A 19882-nucleotide genomic window follows, 5' to 3' on the forward strand; every position below is an offset into this window, starting at 1 on the left:
TGTATCTGCTTCTCCTGAATTCTGTCTGGCTGAGTTTTGCAGCCTCATGACTTGATGTGTTCTGGAAGCTCGGTGCACACATTTTTCCAGCAATGAAGTGATTAATAGAAGTACTGAATGCTGCTGGATATGGGTGATGTACTGCAACCAAATCCATGGGATCTCTGCCTGCTTGGAAGGGGAAGTGCTGACTGTGCCGTAGTGTCACTCAGCTTGTGTTTCCCTACCCTGTTCTTAGAAAACGACTAAAGCACAGTGTTTTTTCTTTTCTTTTCTTTTCTTTTTTTTTTAAGAAAAAAAAGCTGTACATTTTGCTTGAAAAGTCAGTAAATTACATCTGTTGTACATCTTCTTTCTTCCCTGTTAAAAGTGCTTGTAGCTGTGCCATAGGGAAAACAACAAGCTGATTTGATGTAGCTTCTCTTTACAAATCCTGGTTAGTGATGTTGTTATCCCTTCCCCTTTTAAGTTGTAGGTGCAATCTTTGCCTCTTTGCAAGTCTTCTGGGGTGCTGCCCTTCTCCTGCAGATCCTTCCAGGTAATCAGGATGACTTGGATGCAGTTGTCCTGTGGTAAGTTACATCAGGCCCAGAGAGCGGGGAAAGCCACCTGATTTCTCTTAAAGACTTTTAAAGCTGTTCTTACTTTTGCTGCCCCATCTATTTCCACCTTCTGCCAGTCTGTGGAGCTCACTTCAGAAGTGAGCTGTCTCCCCAGGACTGGGAAGCAGGCACTGAAGGACCAGGCCATGGGATCCTTGCTTGGGGCTGCGTTCTCTGGCTATGTATGGCCAGGAAGGCAGCAGGGGATGCTGCTGGCACCGCATGGCATGTGCCCAGATGCTGCCTGCTCTTTACCTGCCCCTGGGCAAGCTGTGCCATGAAGCACTGAAACAGATTCTTCCTCTTGCTTGCTCCCAAGGTGCTTAGCTTTGTTGTCACTGCTAATTGATTATTGACTTTCATTTTTTTAACCTGTGTTTGTTCTGGTTTTGTGTTCATTCTCAATTGGCCTGGTTTTATGGATTTCTTTCTTCTTTGAGGTGTTTGGAGAGCTGGTCATTGGGACCGGTCTGACTTCCCACTTAATGACTGAGCCTTGGTACCAAGGAGAAGGCCTGCTGCTGGTTAAGCTCTTGCCAGCTCTTTGCCTTCTGCTGGGATCAGCTGCAGACAGGTCACAGAGGGCTGGGCAGAGCAAGGAGGAGGGAGGAAGCAGCGTGAGCAAGGGGCTGATAGGAGCCCTGGTTCATCCCTCTGAAACCAGGGGCTGCTGGTGGCGTGGGGCTCTGGCAGCATTCCTCCTCTGGCCTGGGGTGTCTGCATTCTCTTTTGGATTTATCATTTCCAAGAAACAGCACCTGGCTCTTTTCTTCTGCAGCAGCGTTTCCCAGTTGTCCTGAATTGTTGCAGCCTGCCTTTCCAGTACTGGCTGCTGCTTATTTTATGTATTCTTTCCCTATTTCGTCGCTGCCATTTGGAACCAGATCTTAGAGAACCTTCTGAATGGTTATTTTGTGTTTTGTGTCTGTGCTGCCCAAACCCCTCAGACTGGAGCTGTGGCACATGGAGGGACAGACAGGGATGTACCTCTGTCCCACGGCTGGCCATTGCAGTGCTTCTGGATGAGGCATAGGATGGGTATAAGCTTACATGCAATGACATGGATCAGCCCTTGAAGTTTGCATCAGAATGCTGTATTCCCAAAAGGCTTCTTGCAGAATCCCGTTAGGATGTCAGGTTGGAGCAATGCAGAATGCCAGCTGTACTTTCAGATGTGAAAGCAATCCGGTGCCTGATGCCAACTAGAAAATTGTTTTCATTGGGCTTGAAAAAATCAACCTAGATTGGTTTCCTTTTTTTTTTCTTTTTTTTTTAAGGGAAAAAGAAGACTTTCTGTAATGGGCACAGACTGACAGAAAGTAACCGTAGTTCTTCCAGGCTGTGCTGACACTGACCTGTCAGCTCACCTTCCTACTGCAGGACAGCCTCCTCAGCTTGAATGCTTTGCTGAAAGCCTGGATGTAGGCTCAGATTTAATGAGATAATTGCATTCTTTAAAAACAGCACCAAAGTAAAACTGAGTTTTGCTCATAAAAAATCTTCCTTGGCTTTGATATTTTGGATCTGTTTCTATGAAAAAGGCAAGCTCGTGCAAATACACCCTAAGACGCTTCTGCTTTAAATCATGAGCTCTGTATTCTCTTTTCTTTAGCATACTTCCTGTAATAAAGATTGAATCGTCACTCGGGAAGTAAAACTACAACACATGGCTTTTGACAATGTAATCAAACTTTATATAGCAATGTTTTTATTATTTTCCTGTTGTTTTGCTCGGGGATGACTAATTTCTGCCTAGAAGTGACAGCGAGCGTTGCCATCCCAGAGGCCACTTGGAGCTTTATTTCTATTTTAAGCATATTTAAAGCATATGTATTCAGAAGTGTCATTATGTAAATCAGTTCTGAAAATTGAACTCCATTAAAAATTATGGTATCGTTTTCTGAGTTAATTTGAGGCTATTTTAAACTCAGAAATGAAATAAAAAAACAGGTTTCTGCTAGGAGTGGCACTTCTACCTCTTATGTTGTAATTGATATGATAATACGGTAATAAAATACACTGTATTTTTAATGAAGCAACATGTTTGCTGTCCTTTGATTTAGAAAATCCTCTGATATGGTGTATTAGGGGTGGAGGGGAGGGAATGGCACATTGTGGTGCTTGGGAGGCTCAGAGCAGCAGGGTGGGAGCAGAGAGGTGCCACCGAGTGCAGCCTGACTCAAGGAACTTAGTGGGGGAAAAAGACCTAACAGTAAAGGTGGGAAGCATGTAATGTCATAGTTGGAAGGGAACTCGAAATTAAGGTTGTTTTTTTGATTATTTTTTCCTGCCTTTTCAAACACTGCACTGATTATTAGAAGGGATTTAATTGTAATTGTGGTTTTCTGGAATTGCTATCACATCGCTGGTTTGCTTAAGTACTACCAGGAGACCAAACTGTTTCCCGCTTGGCTTGCTTCAGTCACCTGCTTTAACACAGGAGAAGGGCTGGAACTTCCCTTGGTGGAAGCCTGGCATTGATCACTTGGAGGTGTGAGCTTTGTAGAGTGTGGTAGGACTTCGTTAGGGAGCGCTGGAAGTGCAGGGAGTGGATGCAGCTGCTTTGTAGTCACTGAAATCCGGGGGACTTCTGTTCTACTGAACCAACAGGAAGAAAGTCACAGCTATTACTGTTTCAACTGTGTTTCTTTTGGCAGTGTAAGTCGTCATTTTTTGCAAAGTCCTATGAGAGTCTGTTTAAAGCTGCCATTTCAAGTACCCATCTCAGACGCGATGCTGAATGCGCCGTGCTGATTCCTAGCTGCAGCTCTTGCAAGTGTTCTGAAGCATGGACAGTGCAGTGTTTGGAACGTGGCCCTTGGGAGCTGCTGTAAATATGGGCACTGAGTTTGTGGTGACGTGAGATGTGGTTTGAGGTGCTTCAGGTCCTGCCTCCAGCTGTGCTGACCTCACTGCTGTGCTACGGCCATACCTGTCCTTCCTGGGAGTGCTTGGAGTGCCCTGCTGTGTGTGAAGGGCACTGAGTGCTCAGAGCTGGGAACTGGTGCTGGGATGTTTGGTGTTGGGGTGATGCAGATGGGAAAGCTGCTTTTGGATGTTGGGAGCGCTGTGCAGCTCTGCAAGCACTACATGTAATGGCCACAGCCTGTATTGTCAGGCAACTGGAAAAGCTGAAAATCAAATCATGCCTCAGAAGCTCTAATCCAATAACAGCAGCAATAGTTTCAGCCGATCAGAAACAGAGTCTTTTCAGATCTGTAAGGCTGATAAATGAGCGGGCTCTGAAGAGCTGACAAGGGAGATAAAACAGTTAGTGCAAATAATTCATTTACTGCTTGTTGGTATTTGCTTGGCAGGGCATTGCGGGGGATTCCTTGTTAGGGCTGTTCAGTGCAGTGATGGACAAAGAGGGCGCAGAGGGGGAGGTTCAGGTGGTGGAGGTTCAGGTTCTTGGTTTGGAATGAATTCCTGCTTGGCTGAAGTTGGCATCTTTAACCAAGGTGCCTGTGGAAAAGTGGTGTACAGCTATGCAAATCCTTCAGCTAGAATCTATAGGATAAACAGAAAATAGGATAGTTTGAATTAATCCAGACTTTATTTTATGATTCTTTATTTTTCTCTGGAGAGCAAAATTGATGCATCTGAGGAAAACAAGCATTTGATTTAAAAAAAACAAAAAACAAAATGAAACAAAATACTTCAGAAGTAATGTACTCGTGCATAATCTTTAAGGTACATTGTGAATCAGCATTAGGAAGTCAGTGTCAATTAGTTGGTTTGGTTCTTTTATTTCCTTGCTTTAAGTCTTCTTTCCATGCAGCGTTGTAGTATTAAGTAGTAATGAAGGAGAGGGGTTCCAAATCTGTTATTTCAGAGTTTCCCTCCCCTACTGTTTTAGTTGTTGCTCATTTTTGTTTGAACTGCTTTTTTTTGTAGTGTTTTCTTTCCAGCATTAGAAGCAGCCCTTTTAGACATGCGAATTAGAAAGCTAACAACATTAGTAAGGATTATTTGCCTTCCCAGGTAAAATTGATCTTACTGAAAAGCTCTCTCCGCCCTTTATTCCCTCAGGGAGAAAGAGGAAGAAACACAAGAAGAGGAACATTTGATGGAAGAAAAGAAAAAGAAAAAGCAGGAAGAAAAGAAAAAGAAGGAAGGTGCTCAGAAAAAGGTTTGCTTTTTGTATTCATTTATTTGCATCATACAGATGTAGCTCTGTAACCTTCACTTTAATTCTGACACAAGTCAGCAGCCCCATCAGAGGCTGTGGTCTCAGTGAAGCAGTTGTGACAGTTCATTAGCAAGCCCTGAGCTGCTGGCCATCCATGGGTGGTGGTGACTGCTTCCAGTGCTGCGTGGTGTGCATGCTCCTTGTCAGCATCAGTGCACAGTTAGCTGCCTTACCCTAAATTGATGCTGGAGTGGCTGTGGATTCCAAGGCCACTTCATCTTTTCTGTGGTTTGCATTCTCTTACCTTTTTATTATTACTATTGCTGTCTGTGTATGAAGTTAGTTTTAATCGTATGTGGGCTTGAGGGTGTAGGTAGGAACTGCTCTCTTGCTTGGTAGTTACAAAAGCTACCTCAAATAAAAAGAAAAGTGTGTAGAACTGAAACAGGGCAAATTCATGGAACTGAACTTTTTGAGTGTTTTGTAGACCTGCTTGGTTCAGGGCATCTCTGAGTCCTGGGTGGTGGAAGGCTGGGTGGGGGCTGGAACCACAGCTTCTTACTGTGGTTAAGCAGCAGCTTTGGGCTGTTGTCAGACAAAGATAGCCATTCTTATGTTCCCTGTGCATGGAGTTGAATTAAAATGTTCCTATCATTAATTAGACCTAACGCCCGCTTTATGTAAGCGTTGTCTGCAAAAGGTCAGGGCTGCAGCTCTGCAATTATTAGGTATCCCTTTGAATATTGACAAATAGTTGATTTCTTTTTTCTGTTGTTCTGTTCTTCTTTCAGGCTGCTGAACAAAAAACCAAAGGTAAATTTATGTTTATTCATTTGGTGAAACACGTGGTGTTTTAAGTTTGTTTAAAAGTGTGTGTGTGTGTGTGTGTGTGTGTGTGTGTGTGTGTGTCCTGTTCTTCATGTTCCTTTCTAATGAGGAGGGAATATCTCGTGTTCCTAAATCCTTGCTGCAGGAGCCGACTGTTCACGCTGGATTCTCAGAGTAAGTTTCTACGTTGGGTGTCACGTGGCTCCTTTTTGGTAGGAATGCATAGATGAGATAACTGTATAACTGATAACACACTGTATGTTATCATTTACCCCTCATGTCAGGACAGATGTGGTTTTCAATTTAGTTTCTAGCCGTTATTATTTCAAAGACAACTAATTGCCACCAAAAAATGTGCATCTCCACTTCCTACACCCCCAAATCAACTCAGAGTAGTGAGTAAATTCAGTTCCTTGAGCTCATGAGAAGCCTGGATGGAGGAAATGGTGGTGAAGCTGCAGCCTCACCGAGGGTGAAGAGGTGAGACAGGTGTGATGACTTTCTTTGCAGCTGCTGCCTTTTGCCACCTGCTCTGTGCCTTGGGTTGTTTGTCACCACACAGCAGTCAGGGCTGCAGCTTGGTGTTGAACTGGTTAATGCACGTTTATTGCTGTGTAATTAGGTGGCAGACTGGCAAGTACAGCTTCTCAAATTCCAAAGGCTGGGAATTAGAAAAGAGCCAAGTCTAGCATATGGGATTGACAAAACAACTTATGTTTCAAACGCTTTTTATGTATTTATATAGCAGAAATTAATTCTCTCTTCAGTAATATTGAATTCTGAAAAACAATCTTCTAAGTACACAGTGGGGAAACTAGGATAAATTGATCAGTACACTTTTCTCCCCCCAATTTTTTTCCCATGAGAAACATGTGAAATCAGAAAGCTTCAATCTGAATTGTGTTGCATCTGCCCTGTGGTTCATAGCAGTAAGGAAGGTAGCAATAGCTGTGACCTTTGCTCTCAGAATCTTAGGCATGTGAGAAATTTGGAATTAAGGTACGATTTCTATCTAAGAATTAGTTTAGTTTCCAAAATATGTAATATTTTTTGTCAACTCATTTCTGTGTGAAAAGGATTCAGTGCTACAATGACTTTAATATCATATCTCAGCAGCAGATGTTTTTCTTGTCAGAGTAACTAATTATGTTCGTTTTTACATAACTAATGGGCCTTGATTCCTGATAGCACGGAGCCACAGTGCCATCTCCTTTTCTGTGTGGCATAGCGTGGTTTTTGTCTTTGCTGTGATAACTTTGTATGTATGTTTGATACCATCAGGTGTGACGTAAGGTTTTATGAGGGTGGTGATATGGATCCAGGTTTTGTTCACGAGCACCTGAGTTAATTTCTTTTAAATATAGGGACTGCGTTTCTGTGAGTTCAGTACTTGTCCCTTATCTTTGTCTCTTTGGTGCCCATACTTTATTTTGTTTCCAAGGTTGAATGACAACAGCCACTAGAACTAAAGGCGACACAGGGATTAACACCGAATTATTTTATTTCATATCTGGGAGAAAGCAATTAAATTCATTGTAAAGGCAGAATGACACTGTAGCTGGGTGAGCTGCCTGCACCAGCATATACTGCATATACAGGGTGTTTTAAATCAAAGATTAAAGCCAAATGGGGGCTGAACCTTCTGCAAAGCATGACTGCATCTGGATTTGGGGCAGGTAAGGTGTGACGTAGCAGAGCTGCTTGCAGCATAGATGTTACTTTCTCTGCTGTGATCTTTCCAATGACTGAGACCAGCCTGGGTGTGCAGGGGAAGCTGTGTCAGAAGGTGCCAGCTTGGCAGGGGAGCACAAATTCCTTTTGTTGGTGCAGGCATGGCTCTGTTGTGCAGCTGTGGGTGGCTGTGGCAGTGGGAGGTATTCCCACCACTTGGGTTCTGTTGGAGAAGGCTGAAGAAAATCATACAAAGATGGCATAGGGAGACAGTTTTCAGTTTCTGTTTTTCAGCTGGTTGGGACAACATGTTTATGCTGTTTCTTATTAACTCCTGGCTGTATTTGTGAAGGAGGAGGCAGTTCTTGGAAGTAACTGGAATGGGAGAAACTGCAGGACTGGAGTAGTGGAGAAGGGTTTCTTTTCTGGTTGGCTTATTGTGTGCTGGAAACTGATGCTGTGAGAAAGAGGCTTCTAAAATTTTTATAAATATTGCATTTCTCACTTTTTCTTGGAGCAGTCAAAAAAAAAAAGAGGATGCTGTTCCATCTAGCAATTAATTGTTAGCTCTGTGTGTGTGGTTGTGGCTCGTTGGAAGCTGTTTCATGTTTGGTCTCTGGTGAGGCCTCAGGAAGGAGGAAAGAGGTTTCCTGTGGGTGTGAGCATGGTGTGCTGTCAGCTCAGAGCAGGCTGGGTGTTTGCATTTGTGTGTGCAGCACAAACCCTTCCAAAATAAACATGTGCTTCCACCAATAGAGGGAAGGCATGTGGCTGCCTCTCAAGTCACTGGTGCAGGGGTAGGAAGTGCTTCCTCGTGTTGCTCTCGTGTCTATTTAAACAAATTATTTTTGTTGTTTAAATGAAGAACCAGCTCTTTTAAGTCTTGTCTACTTAGCAGCTTCTTCAGTTTCTAATTTTTTTCTGCAGCATTGTTTGGCATTTTTCTTCTAGGCTGAATCTCTTATGAGTACGCTGTTGGCAACAGTTCTGGGCTATGTGTGAAAGGAAAAAAGACATCTGAAGAACTGATAAGGAGCTGTTTCTCAATTACTTGAAAACAAATTAGTCTTCCTGTTAAGCCGGAGAGAAGTGCTGCAGAATGAGATGAGGTGGGAAATGAACACGTTCCCATCGCACGCTGTGCTCCCATGTTACTGCCTTATGGTAATTTTTGAGAGCAGCACCATTGAGCACAGCCCATTAGTGTTCATTTCAGATGTGTAAACTCTCGCCGCTTTCTGTGCGCTTGATGAAGAAACTTTACATATACATAAAGGCTTTTGTAATGAAAGCATTTAGCTGTAACTACCAAGAAGAGCTTGGTGCTGTACAGTACGGAGTTCCCGCTGCAGGAAGCGGCTGTTACTTCATAACTACAGGAGACTTTTTGTGGAGAGCTGTGCTTGTGACAAATGCTGTGAGGTGAAGGCATTTTGCTGCTGCTGTTTGTCCAGCTGTCTCACTGCAGATACAGGGAGCACAGAGGTGCCCAAGTCCCTGGCTCTGGTTGCTTTGCTCCCATCCCAGCTGAATTCTACGTGCTTTGTCTAAATTGAAGCTCAGGTGCTAAATAGAAAGTAGCTGAAGTAATAATACTGTTACTGAAGCATCTACCCTTGCAATGTAGGTACCCCATTCTCCAGCATCATCTGCAGTGAAGGTAAGTGTCGAATCTCCAAGTGCACAGGTGAAAAGAGTTAACTACCATTTTTAGTTGGCCATAGAACATTCTTTCCTAACTCTTTCATTGAGGTAGTCTGTAGAACATTTTTTCCTTCACTGTAAAGCATAGGGGGCCAATCTGTCCCTTTGCGGGATGAGGCAAGGTTACAATGGCTGGAACAGCTGCAGTGAATGTGGGACCCAGCAGCCTGTCAGCACTGCCCTGTGATGGAGTGGTGGGGCAGCATCATTCCCCTCTGCTTGTTGTCTGCTTCTGGAGCTTTCTGCTCCCCCAGGCTGTCTGTGCCATGTCTCTTAGGAATCCTTATCATAACATCATGATGTTAATGTACAGCTTGCAGAGGCTGGAAGGTTGCATATCTGCAGACTGAGAGGTTACAAATGTGAACTGTTCAACTATCACTTTAGAGATGCTGCCAGGCTCTTTTTAGTTGTGCCCAACAACAGGACAAAGGGCAGAGGGCATAAATAAGAGCACAGTGAGTTCCACTGGGGCATGAGGAAGAACTTCCTTGCTGTGGGGATTACAGAGCACTGGAACAGGCTGCTTGTAGATGTTTTGGGACTCTCCTTGTCTGGGGACAATCAAAAGCCACCTGGATGCTTTCTTCTGTGCCCTGCTGGCACAGGGGTTGGATATGATGATCTCCAGAGGTCCCTTCCAGCCCTTGTGGTTCTGCAGATGTAGAATGGAGAAGATTCTTACGTTTCAATTGGAGGAAGTAAGAGACACTGGCTGGTATTTGGGTTCTGGTATCTCTTTACTACTGATGGGTTACCGTTAATCCAGTTCATGTGTCTCACTGTGACCTCCAAACTGGAGTAGGCTCTCTTGGTTTCTGATTGCAGACATAAACTTAGAATTCTGTGGCCTTCTCCAGGGCCCAAAGTAGGAGAAACCATAACATCCTAGAGTGGTTTGGGTTGGTAGAGACCTTTAATATCACCTAGTTCCAGCCCCCCTGCTATTAGGTCAGTGCTGTGTTTGCACGGAGCAGTTCAACGGTGTGGTGACAAAATGTGCCACAAGTCATCATTGCAGGAGGAAGGCAAATGCTGTGATAAGTTCTTCAATTAGGTCATAATATGTAGTCATGTGATAACCTAGTGATAACCCACTGCCATGTGTGAAGGCTTTGTAACACAAATGTTTTCTTTCTGACAAACCTTATCTTCGTGTTGTTTTGCTATTACAAGAGTCTTTAAACAAGTTGCATGTGTTTCATTCATAGCTGGCTGATACGTCACTTCTCTAACAGGAGAAGTAATTACAGTTTTATAACCTAAAAGAATAGAATGTGAAGATAATTCATAGATTCCGTCCGTAACATTGGTCAGAAAGAGAAGGTGGCCTAAAGGTGGGACAGCACATCTAGAGGAGAAATTTGCATGTGGAAGATGACAGATGAGCCCAGGCTGCTTGGAGTTAACTGGTAGAGAAACTTTGGTTTCCTGCACGCTGTCAAATGTGGGATGGCTGTGACAACCCAACTGCAGTTTCTAGTGACAGCAGCTCAGTGCTGCTTAATACGCCTTTTCTTCTCACAAGTGTAGGCAACGTTGTGAGTATCTTCAGTTCAACCCTCTCATATTGAAGTGAAGGAGAAAAAATTAGGGTGGCAAGTAAGTGTATGGATAACTTTTCCTACAACTCCTGTGTTCTTTTGTTTGGGTCCTGTTGGTTTTCTAATCACAGACGTCCATTGAGAGGCCAGTTGTGTGTAAGCATTGGTGGATTTTGGCAGAAGAGAGCTGGGCATCCTGAGCCCTGCAAGTGGGGGCTGCTGGTTTTGAAGATTGAAGTCTTCCGTAGCTCTTGTGAAGCTGTGGACACCTCAGCCTTCAGATGAACGTTTTCAGATAATTAGGCATCAAAACAAGTAGATGGTTTTTTTGTTGTTGATAAAAATATTTGTCTTAAAACAACAACAACAACAAAACAACAGCACATGCAAACATTTCACTCCAGGATTATTTGAGAATGGAACAGAAGCAATATTCTTGATGTGCTCCTGTCCTGAGCAGGGTTTACAGGGCAGCTGATCCTTAAAGAAGTAGAAAAATGCTTCAACTTCTTTGCACAGAGGTGCTGTTTTTCCTTACAGCTCATGCAGGCACCTCCAATTCTGTTCCCTCTGTGCCTCGTTAAAGTTTTTGAGTTCCTCTTCATTCCTTTCATGAAGCCCTTAGTGACAGCTTGCAGTAGCTGCCCATCATGGAAATTTAGATGTGTACTTATAAGTGCACAGAGAATATTGCTCTGCTCTTCCTCGTAGCTTGCTTTGTTCAGTCTCCTCAATTGGGAAGTGATCTGAACTTACCAGATTTAGGATGGTAACAGTTCCAAGTGTATTTATTTTTAAAACAGGGTGAAAACGTGAGCTTTCCTGTACGAGAAACAATGAGAAGTATTTGTCAAATGCTTTAAATGTTGTCCTGTTTGAAGGCAGTCAGACTGCATGCTTCCATCAGGTGTCTCTTTACATTGTCCATTGTCTAATAAATACATCCTGACATTATCTCTACAGGAGCACTCTGTGAAGAGAATAAGAACAGATGAGATAACACCAGTTTGGCTTTTCTAGCCCTAATTCTCTGTGTGCCCCTTGGTGCTGATGCCTCTTGGATAAAAATCCCCGAGTTGCATTCTGGAAACACAACAACTGCCAATACAGTTGTTGACAACTGTATATTATAGAATATAAATTTTAGCACAGCTACACAATGATAATAGTGGCTGTTAAGATCAAACTGCATGCTGTTTTATGGTTATTTATCTGCCCACAGTGTGTGCTTTCATACTCAGCAATAGGCCTCTTTCTCAGTAACAGGCATTGCCTAATGCAGTGTGTTTAAACGTGTAGACTGAAACGGTCAAACTGCTGCCTCTTCTGGTGTCACAGCAGTTTGGACAGTAGCGTGTGTTCTGTTCTTCAGTCTGCTTATTTAATAACTACTTACCAGTGAAAAATAGAATGTTGTCTGTTATTTCCTGCCCACCTAAGATAGGTGTTCTCGTGCTATAGAGCAGAGAAGGCTTTCTTTGCTAGCTTGCCATCCCAGTGTTCTGTATTTGCTGAGAAGGATGGACTGGGACCCTCAGCTTGGAGTTTAACCCACGCAGCAGGTTGCTTTTGTTGCACATGGCATTATGCACAGCTAACTGATTCCATCAGTTTGATTCTCCTTTATGTTCTGAGCTAGTTGGTTGTCGTTAGCCTTACATGTACATTTTTGTCTAACTTAAGGACTGCCTTATGAGGTCATCCTTGTATGGGAAACACTGCTGCTGTGATGCCATCTCCGTTAGAAGCTCTCAGCTTTCTTTTACCTGCCTTGTGATGAATGCTCTCCATTGGTAGGTTATTGTGTTACTGCCTGCAGGAGGCTTGTATCCCATGTAAATATGATGTCTATAAGAGCTGCAAACTATAAACTTGAAGGAGAGGTTCATTGGGCAAGGGACAAACATAGGCTTGGTTTGGAGCGTGGGATGCTGGGTGGGTTTGAGGTGCTGCATGCCAGCTTTGTAGCATTGCTTGACCCGTTCCTTGGAAAGGGTGCAGGCAGCTTTGTTCTGTGACACTCTGCACATTCCTCAGGTAGTGACTCTACAGATTCTGGAGTGTTATTTTGGGGAAACAAAGGAAATGAAAAAGCGTTCTGATGTCCTGACACAGTGTGGAGCCTTTGCTTGAGGGACCTTGTGTTGGGACCTGCTGTTGGCATTCCTCTGCTTTGAGAATCTGGTCAGCCTCCTGACTTCCTTTGTAAGATTATGTTAATGCTTTTCCTGAGTTGTTAAAGATGGTAGCCTGTACTTAATGACAGCAAATTCTGCAGGCATACTTGCAGTGCGAGTTAACTAGCTCGCTCTCTTAGCTGCTGGCTGTGGTCACAGCATGCAGCTGCCCGACCCTTCTGGTTCTCCCTGACCTGGTTCAGGCAGTGCAGTGTGTTTGCTTCCTAAGGATGGTTACTCACAGGGCTGATTGCAGGGCCAGAATCACTAGGACAGGAGGTAATGTTCCTTGTAAGCATCCTGTCCCAGCTTTTGTGGTCTGGCTGCAGTGGCTCATGCTAAGCACAGTTGTGGGACGTGCGTTTAACAGCTACACAGAATACTTCTGGCACTTCTCAGCTGCACGGGGCATGTCAGCATCCATCACTGTTTGCCCAGGAGGAACATCTGTACCCAAGGTGCAGCTCAGCCTCTTGATTGCCTCTTCCCTTGTTGGCAGTAGTCATTCTCCTCTGTCACACAGAGCTTCCTGAAGATTCCCCTCCTGTATCAGGATGCCCTTAGCACTTCTGGCATCGCTTTGGATTTGGCTGCTTTGCTGTCTCTTTTTCCAGCAGTCTTCATGGAGCCAGACCTTTGGCCTCTCCAGGATGTGTGATGTGAAGCTGACAAGTTACTGAGCTCCAGAATCAACAAGACCTCAACTCCTTTAAAAGCTCTGAATGCCACACTGAAGCTCTGGGCTCAGGGCATTGCATGTAGCCCTTTTGGCTAACGAGAGGAGATTGTCGTGTCCATCTCCAAGCTGTCAGACGGATCCAACAGATAGTCTTGAAAGGCATTTTGTTTGTTGTTGGAGAGCAGTCTCCTACTCAGCCTGAACAGTCCTTCCTGTAATTTAAGCCCGTTCTTGTCTGATATGTGGAGAGCTGCCCTCCTCTGCAGCAGCACTTTGTTGATCTTCTTTACTTAGCAGCTCCATCTGTCTGACTTCATGCTGCTGCTTTCAAACCGTTTTCCAAACCATAGTTTTTGTTTCTCTCCTGTAGAAATCCTTCCAGTAATGTAATGATTATTAAGTAATGTTTTGAGTTAACCTGTGTAATTTTACTACTGCTGTTTGTAAGTACAGTCTGAGGCTTTTTTGTGTCTTTCAGGCTGAGTCCAGTGTACAGCTCTGCAATGTGTTCCTAGCAGTGCTGCTGCTGATTCTTCTAATTTGGTTATGTTAGCTCATTTATCTCTCTCTGAACGCAGCTTGCTTTAAGGAGCTTCCCAGTTTCAGGTGGTCTCTTCTCCAGTGCCTCAAACCCCCTGAATTGATCGTGCAGCGTTTCTTCTTCTAACTCTCCTTTCCCCCTTTCTCCTTTTCATTCACTAACCATTTTCTCTCTGCTGGGAGTCCTCTGAAGCAGACGTTTAGATACAACGTTTGCTTTAATTCCTTACCAGTTTCCATTGCAGTTGTTCGCATCTGATTGGCAGAAGATGAGAAAACCTCCTGGTGGTGCAGGAGGTGAGGCTGACCCTCAACCCCCCACATCCCCTCCACTCCAGTTCTTTTCTGTGTAGGTGTGGGGCAGACCCCACTCCTTCCTGGCTGGCACCCACCAGGGGCTCTTTCCTCTACAGGAGGAAGTCTTCTGGATGAGACAGGAAGGAAATAATGTAGTATTTCTTCAGATTGTTTCTTGAATACTGAAATATGCTTTTGAGTGGTGAGACGTTATTATTTGATAACTCATTATGGCTACGAGGACTTGAAAAATATTTAATTCTACCGTAGAATTTCTGGATAATCAATCAGATACATAACAGCAGCGAAAACTTCAAACCACAATCTCATTTCACTGCTAGTTGGGATCTAGGCAGCTGAAGGTTACGACATTCCAGTCCATTACATCCTCACTGCATTACTGCACCTGTGCTTTGCACATTTGATGTAGGCCTGTTTTTTGTGATTCAGGACGTGTTTCAAAATACGCAGTGTTTTTGGCACAGTGTTCCTTCTTTGGGTCACCCACAGCTGGTGCTGCTGTCACTGCAGTGGCTGTGTGCTCTCCCTGCTGTCACCGCCTCATGTCAGAGGTGGATGATAACTGCAGGGGATGATGGGGGTGAGGTGGGGCCCACTTGGGCCTGAAGTGTTGGGTGAGTTTAATAGGAGCTGTGAAGTCAGGGTGATGCAGTGCTGTTAGCTGGCAGTGGCAGCCTGCCCCTATTGGCACTGGACAACGTAGGCGGCTTAGGTGCATCTCCCAGCTGGCTGTCTTGCTCTGATGTGCAAGGAATGCTATATTAAAACCCAAAGTTACTATGTTAGGTCTCTGTAAAGCCATTATGAAGTTGTTATTTTTGCAGTCTGCTTAGGCAGCTCTGGGATTTTCCTCTTCCTCTGCAGTGGAAGCTGGGCACGAACTTAGAAGGCTTGGGAAATGGTCCAAAGTTACTGACATCACCAAAGCGTGTGTGGTGAAAGAAAATGTTGGGCTTTCACATGTTAAACCAAGCAGTATTTCACTGATGAGCAGCCCTTACAATGCTGCTGTGGTTTCCTTTGGCTACATCTGTTCTACCTGATATAAATATGTGCAGTGAATGTGGAGTAATTAGGTGTTCCTTCCTGGTGAGAGGAAGACATGTGCCTAAAATAAACTGAGCGAAAATTTTGAATTGAAGTAATAATATAAAATTATTATTAGTAATCTTTATTAAAACATCTTTAATTTCTTTTAACATTCATGTAATAGAATCTGATTTACTGGGAGTGGCATTTAATTAATTTAATTCAATTTAGAGAGTTAACTCTATTACATATTAGTACAGAAAATTACCTCTGAACAGTCATTTCTCACTGGTGACATGCAATAAGTTAATTTAGCTCCAAGTTCGTTTGGGTGCATTGTGAGTTCTTGCTGGAAGTTGCTATGGTGACAGCCCCATCACCCGAGCTGTCATCTGTCCCAACCAACGCAGCACTTGGTGCAGTGACACCGCTGCTGTGGGAGGTAAACACTGCCAGATGGAGCAGCACTGCTCCCTGCTTCCTTCTGCTCGTAGTCCTTTCAGTGAACTTGGCTGCTTACATCTTTAGAGATGCCCAACTTGCATTGCAAGGACTGAAAAGCTTCCTTGGGAATGCCTGGTCATTACTGGCCCCGCTGCAGCCTTCTCACAAAGGAGGTTTTCTGTCTCACTGTGTTCAACAAATTGAACGGAGCTTTTCTTGGCTTCGTCTTGGCTGCTGTAAAATGACAGCAGAATCCCAATCAGAACTTGGTTGGCTTTTATTTAGGGCATTTTCCTGTAGATTTTTTTGGGGGAAAAAAAAAAAAGTCTGAAAACTACTTTCTTTGTTTTTCAATAATTTAAATCCAGTTTCTCTTATATGAGATTAATGCACGATGGCCCTGGAAAGACACAAAAGACCTGTTCAGCTTGAGCAGCATCAGCGTAGGGTCTGCTCTGTGTCCTGAGCTGCTGCAGTCAGATGGGTGAGCCCTCAGTTTGGAGCAGAGCGCTTCCCATGCAGGGCTGCCTTTGGGAAGCTCACAGCTGCGTGTTTGAAACCGTGTTTAGATTGGGAAGGGGAGCTATCAAAAGAACTGAAATGCACACTTCATGCCAGTGTGTTTTTTGTGTCTGGGTCTGTATGCTGGAAATCTGACTTCAGCCGCGTTTGTTTTTTTCTTTAGAGCAGGGCTTTAAATTGGGCTTATCTGACTAAGGAATCATTTTTGGGTCCTGGTTGTTTTCATCTGATCACTTGGGGAAGCCACAAGAATAGCAATTCCCCAAACCTCTTCCATTTCCAGTACTGGGGACTGCATCCAAAGTAGGATATGGAACCTCAGATGTTTCTCTAGGAATAAAATCCATGACATTTGGTCAAGTATATAGCTGTCACTTTGGTCTTTCATTGCCTTGGCTGCACGCAGTCCTTGGTGAAGAGGTCAGTGCAGTGCTGTGATGGTTTGGGTGGTCCTGGCTGTCCCCAGGGCTGGAGCATGAGCTATTCTTAAGCCTTCTCTTGTGATAAAACACGGACTTAAAGGGTTATGCCAAACTTACAGAGTCTTTTTACTGGTTTATTTAAAACCCTGCTCTCGCCCACGAATTTGTTACTATTTTAGTATAGCTCTTAAGATATTTATTTGGTACCATAAATGTCCATGACAGCAGAGCCGAAGCTTTGTGTTTACACAGTCAGGCTGACATGTGTGCAGAGTCCCATGATTCCAGCAGCACAGCCAGTGTCAATAAAAACGACACGTCATGTCCTGACCATGCTGAGCTCTCATCCTGCAGATACCTGATCTGCAGCTGTTGATAACTGCCTACATGGAAATGCCTAAAAGGAGCTAAATGCCAGTGCAGCTCCTTCCTCATGCTTCCAGCCTCTAAAGTATAAGTCATTGGAGAAGTTGTGTTCCTAGTTTGCAAAACAGAAATGTGTGCATGCGTGTAGTGGTCTGTGCTGTGTAAGACACACCAGATTTGATACAAGCTTGTCTGTATGGATAATATAACATATTATAACATATCCAGCCTTTGTGACACAGCACGAGCATCCAAATTTAATTTAATTTGAAGATTTTTGCCTCAGCTTACTTAGTTCACAGATTACATATTGACCTGCAGCAGCCCACCACGTTGCCCTGCTTTCTGCTTGGCTTTTAGCAGGACTCAGGGCTTGGTCATGGGAACTGTAGATAGAAATGAAATTTTAGGCTCCTGTGTACAGAAAACTGATCAATTTGGAGATTATTCCAGCTGTTAATTACTTAGAAATATGCCAGTTACTGTAAATTGTCATAGTTATCTGTTTGTACAATTGATACAACCACGAGCAGATTGCTCCTGCAGAAGATATTTACCATTCAGTCTGGGAGTGGCTGTGATTGAATTAAGGAAGAATGTTACTGGTGTGATGACTTTGCACCTTTTGTAAATTTGCTTTTTAAAAATCCTTTAAATATGAAAACTATATGTAAAACATTGTCTAATAATATTAAATGCACACAGCTTAAAATTGAAGGATCGAGTTCCCACTTGTGCCCACAATTCTTATGCAGCTCTGTATGGAGCTATTTAATGTGTTATTACAAGGCTGGGATTCTCCCAGCAGCGCTGGCAGTGGGGTTAGCACTGTGTCATTCGTCTTTGAGCTGATTGCTGCCCATGACTGCCATTACGGATGGGGCTGCAGTGCCATAGATGGATGAGATGGACAGACAGAGGCCAGGTAGACGAGCTGGCTTTCTAACGTCAGTGTGTTGTTGGGGGAGAAGAGCGTACATGGTGCTGCTCTCTGGGTGGGCATTGAGTTTGCAGCAGTCTGAATTCCAGGTCAGTGCATGCTGATGTGCTGGGTGAAGCATGTCTGTGCTGGGGGCTTGCTCTTTGGGATGAACAGCAGGCTGGGAAGCAGCTTCTGGCACCCTGCATCTGTTTACTGATTTGTCTTTGCTTTCCCGTGAGCAAATCCAAGAGTAGAGAGATGGACATGATGAATACTGGAATTGGGAGTTATGTGAATCCATAAATACTGCTTAACGTCGCCTGCAAATTGGAGAAATATTGTTTGAAAGAAAGCAGACCAAGTGTTAAGCCTTGAAAGTTACCATCTGTTATCAGTTCACATCCTGAAGAAATGTAGCTGTGATAATTTAACTGTTCCATTACTTGGTTTTGATTCATGGCTTGGACTTCTAAATTTGAGGCTTGATGTATATGATCCAATATCCATTCATCAGCCAGGCCATGGTAAACCATGCGTGTGCACTCAGAACCTACAATAAACACTCGAGGATTTGTCTTGCCATGAAAGAATCTGATGCTAAATAGCATTGTATTTGCTTTGGATTATCAATCTATTGTTGGTGACAGTGTATCAACCTAATTAGCTGTACCGTTTTTAATGGCACGGCTAATTAATCGTGAATTTAAAATTAAAATTGTAATCAGTGCTAACGTGGAGGAGAGCAGTAAGGAAAATCTTGGGAGCTCTTAAAAGTGTGAGTATTCTTCCTAAGAGTGCTGCATGCACAGCCAAACCAGAATAGTGTAGAGTGGGGTTGGAAAAAAAGGCTTTAAAAAATGCACATTTCTAGCAATAAAACAAATAGATTTTGTATCTGGAGAGAAATATTTGGCATGCTCTGCATACTGATATGAAAGCAAAGTGTGTAGGTGCTGAGTAAGGAAGTGAAACAAAGTTTGGTATTGGAGTGCAGAGGTTTGCAAGGATGCATGTTTTTATTAGGAGCTTCCTGCACCGCGCCTGCAGCAAGTCTGCAGGTAGTCCTTCATGGTCCTTGTTGATAGCAATGTAATCCTTACCATTTGTGGCTGCAATTAAAACCCAACAAGTCTTGTCCTATTCACCATGTGATGGAACAAGTTATTTCTTCTCTGTATTTATTTTTTGCAGTGTGTGCACAGAGTCTGCTGAACTGAGCAGCTGCCCTCATGCAGTGCCATGGCAGTCGGTGTCTCCAGGTTTCAGACTGTTTCTTTGTGCCACTTCCAGATCTTGGAGCTCTCCTTTGAATGGAGATGGTTGACCACGAGTACTGGCACTGCTTAGTGAGGGCTGTAACGTGCCCCAGATGTGGAAGGGTTACTTTGAGCCTTGTAGCTTGGTATTTATGCAGTTACAATGCTTGTTTTCCTACAAGCCTGACCTTTTAACTTCAGTTTAGTCTGTGATCTGCCTAAATGTATTTTTCTGCAGATCTGCTACGGGTCAGATGCCTGCTGTTCTGCATTTAAATCTTCCTGCTTGATAATGTGGCTCTCCTTACCAAATTGCAGCTGCTTTCTTTCACAGCACTTCTCCAGTTTATCACTGATTTCTCGGCAGTTTATCAGAATTCTGATCCTGTCCCACAGCAATCTCATCACCCCCATGTTGTTTCTCCCTAGCTTAGTGCCATTTGCAGATTTAATAAGGATATTCTCTAGTCCATCATGCCGTTGTTAATGGAAATGTTGAGCAGCGTAGGCTCAGATCAAGTCCCGATGGAATCTTGTCTGAAATACGCTTTCGTTTTGACAGCAAACCATTGATTCTCCCAGAGAATATTTCAGCCAATTTTGCATTTAGCTCACATTTCTCCAATTTGCTTATGACAGCATCACATAATAATTCCATGTCAGAAGCCATTACAAAGTTGAGACGTGCAGTTGGGGTTGATGGTGACACACCAGAAGGAAGGGTGA

General features: G+C 43.7%; 1 protein-coding gene across 7 annotated transcripts in view; it reads left to right on the forward strand.

The window, feature by feature from the left end:
- Nucleotides 1–19882, forward strand: part of TNRC6C (trinucleotide repeat containing adaptor 6C) — an 86247-nt gene that overhangs the window by 10656 nt on the left and 55709 nt on the right. For 6 of the 7 annotated variants that reach the window (XM_048964672.1, XM_048964673.1, XM_048964667.1 and 3 more), the window contains exons 2-3: nucleotides 4635–4734; nucleotides 5526–5547. In XM_048964672.1, coding sequence (XP_048820629.1) covers nucleotides 4672–4734; nucleotides 5526–5547 — 85 coding nt within the window. In that variant the 5' untranslated portion in view covers nucleotides 4635–4671. Of the gene's footprint in view, nucleotides 1–469; nucleotides 573–4634; nucleotides 4735–5525; nucleotides 5548–19882 lie in introns of all 7 variants that reach the window. The other variant, XM_048964669.1, reaches the window with a different exon arrangement.

This window comes from Lagopus muta, chromosome 18 (assembly GCF_023343835.1).
Source record: "Lagopus muta isolate bLagMut1 chromosome 18, bLagMut1 primary, whole genome shotgun sequence".
Lineage (NCBI taxonomy): Eukaryota > Metazoa > Chordata > Aves > Galliformes > Phasianidae > Lagopus > Lagopus muta.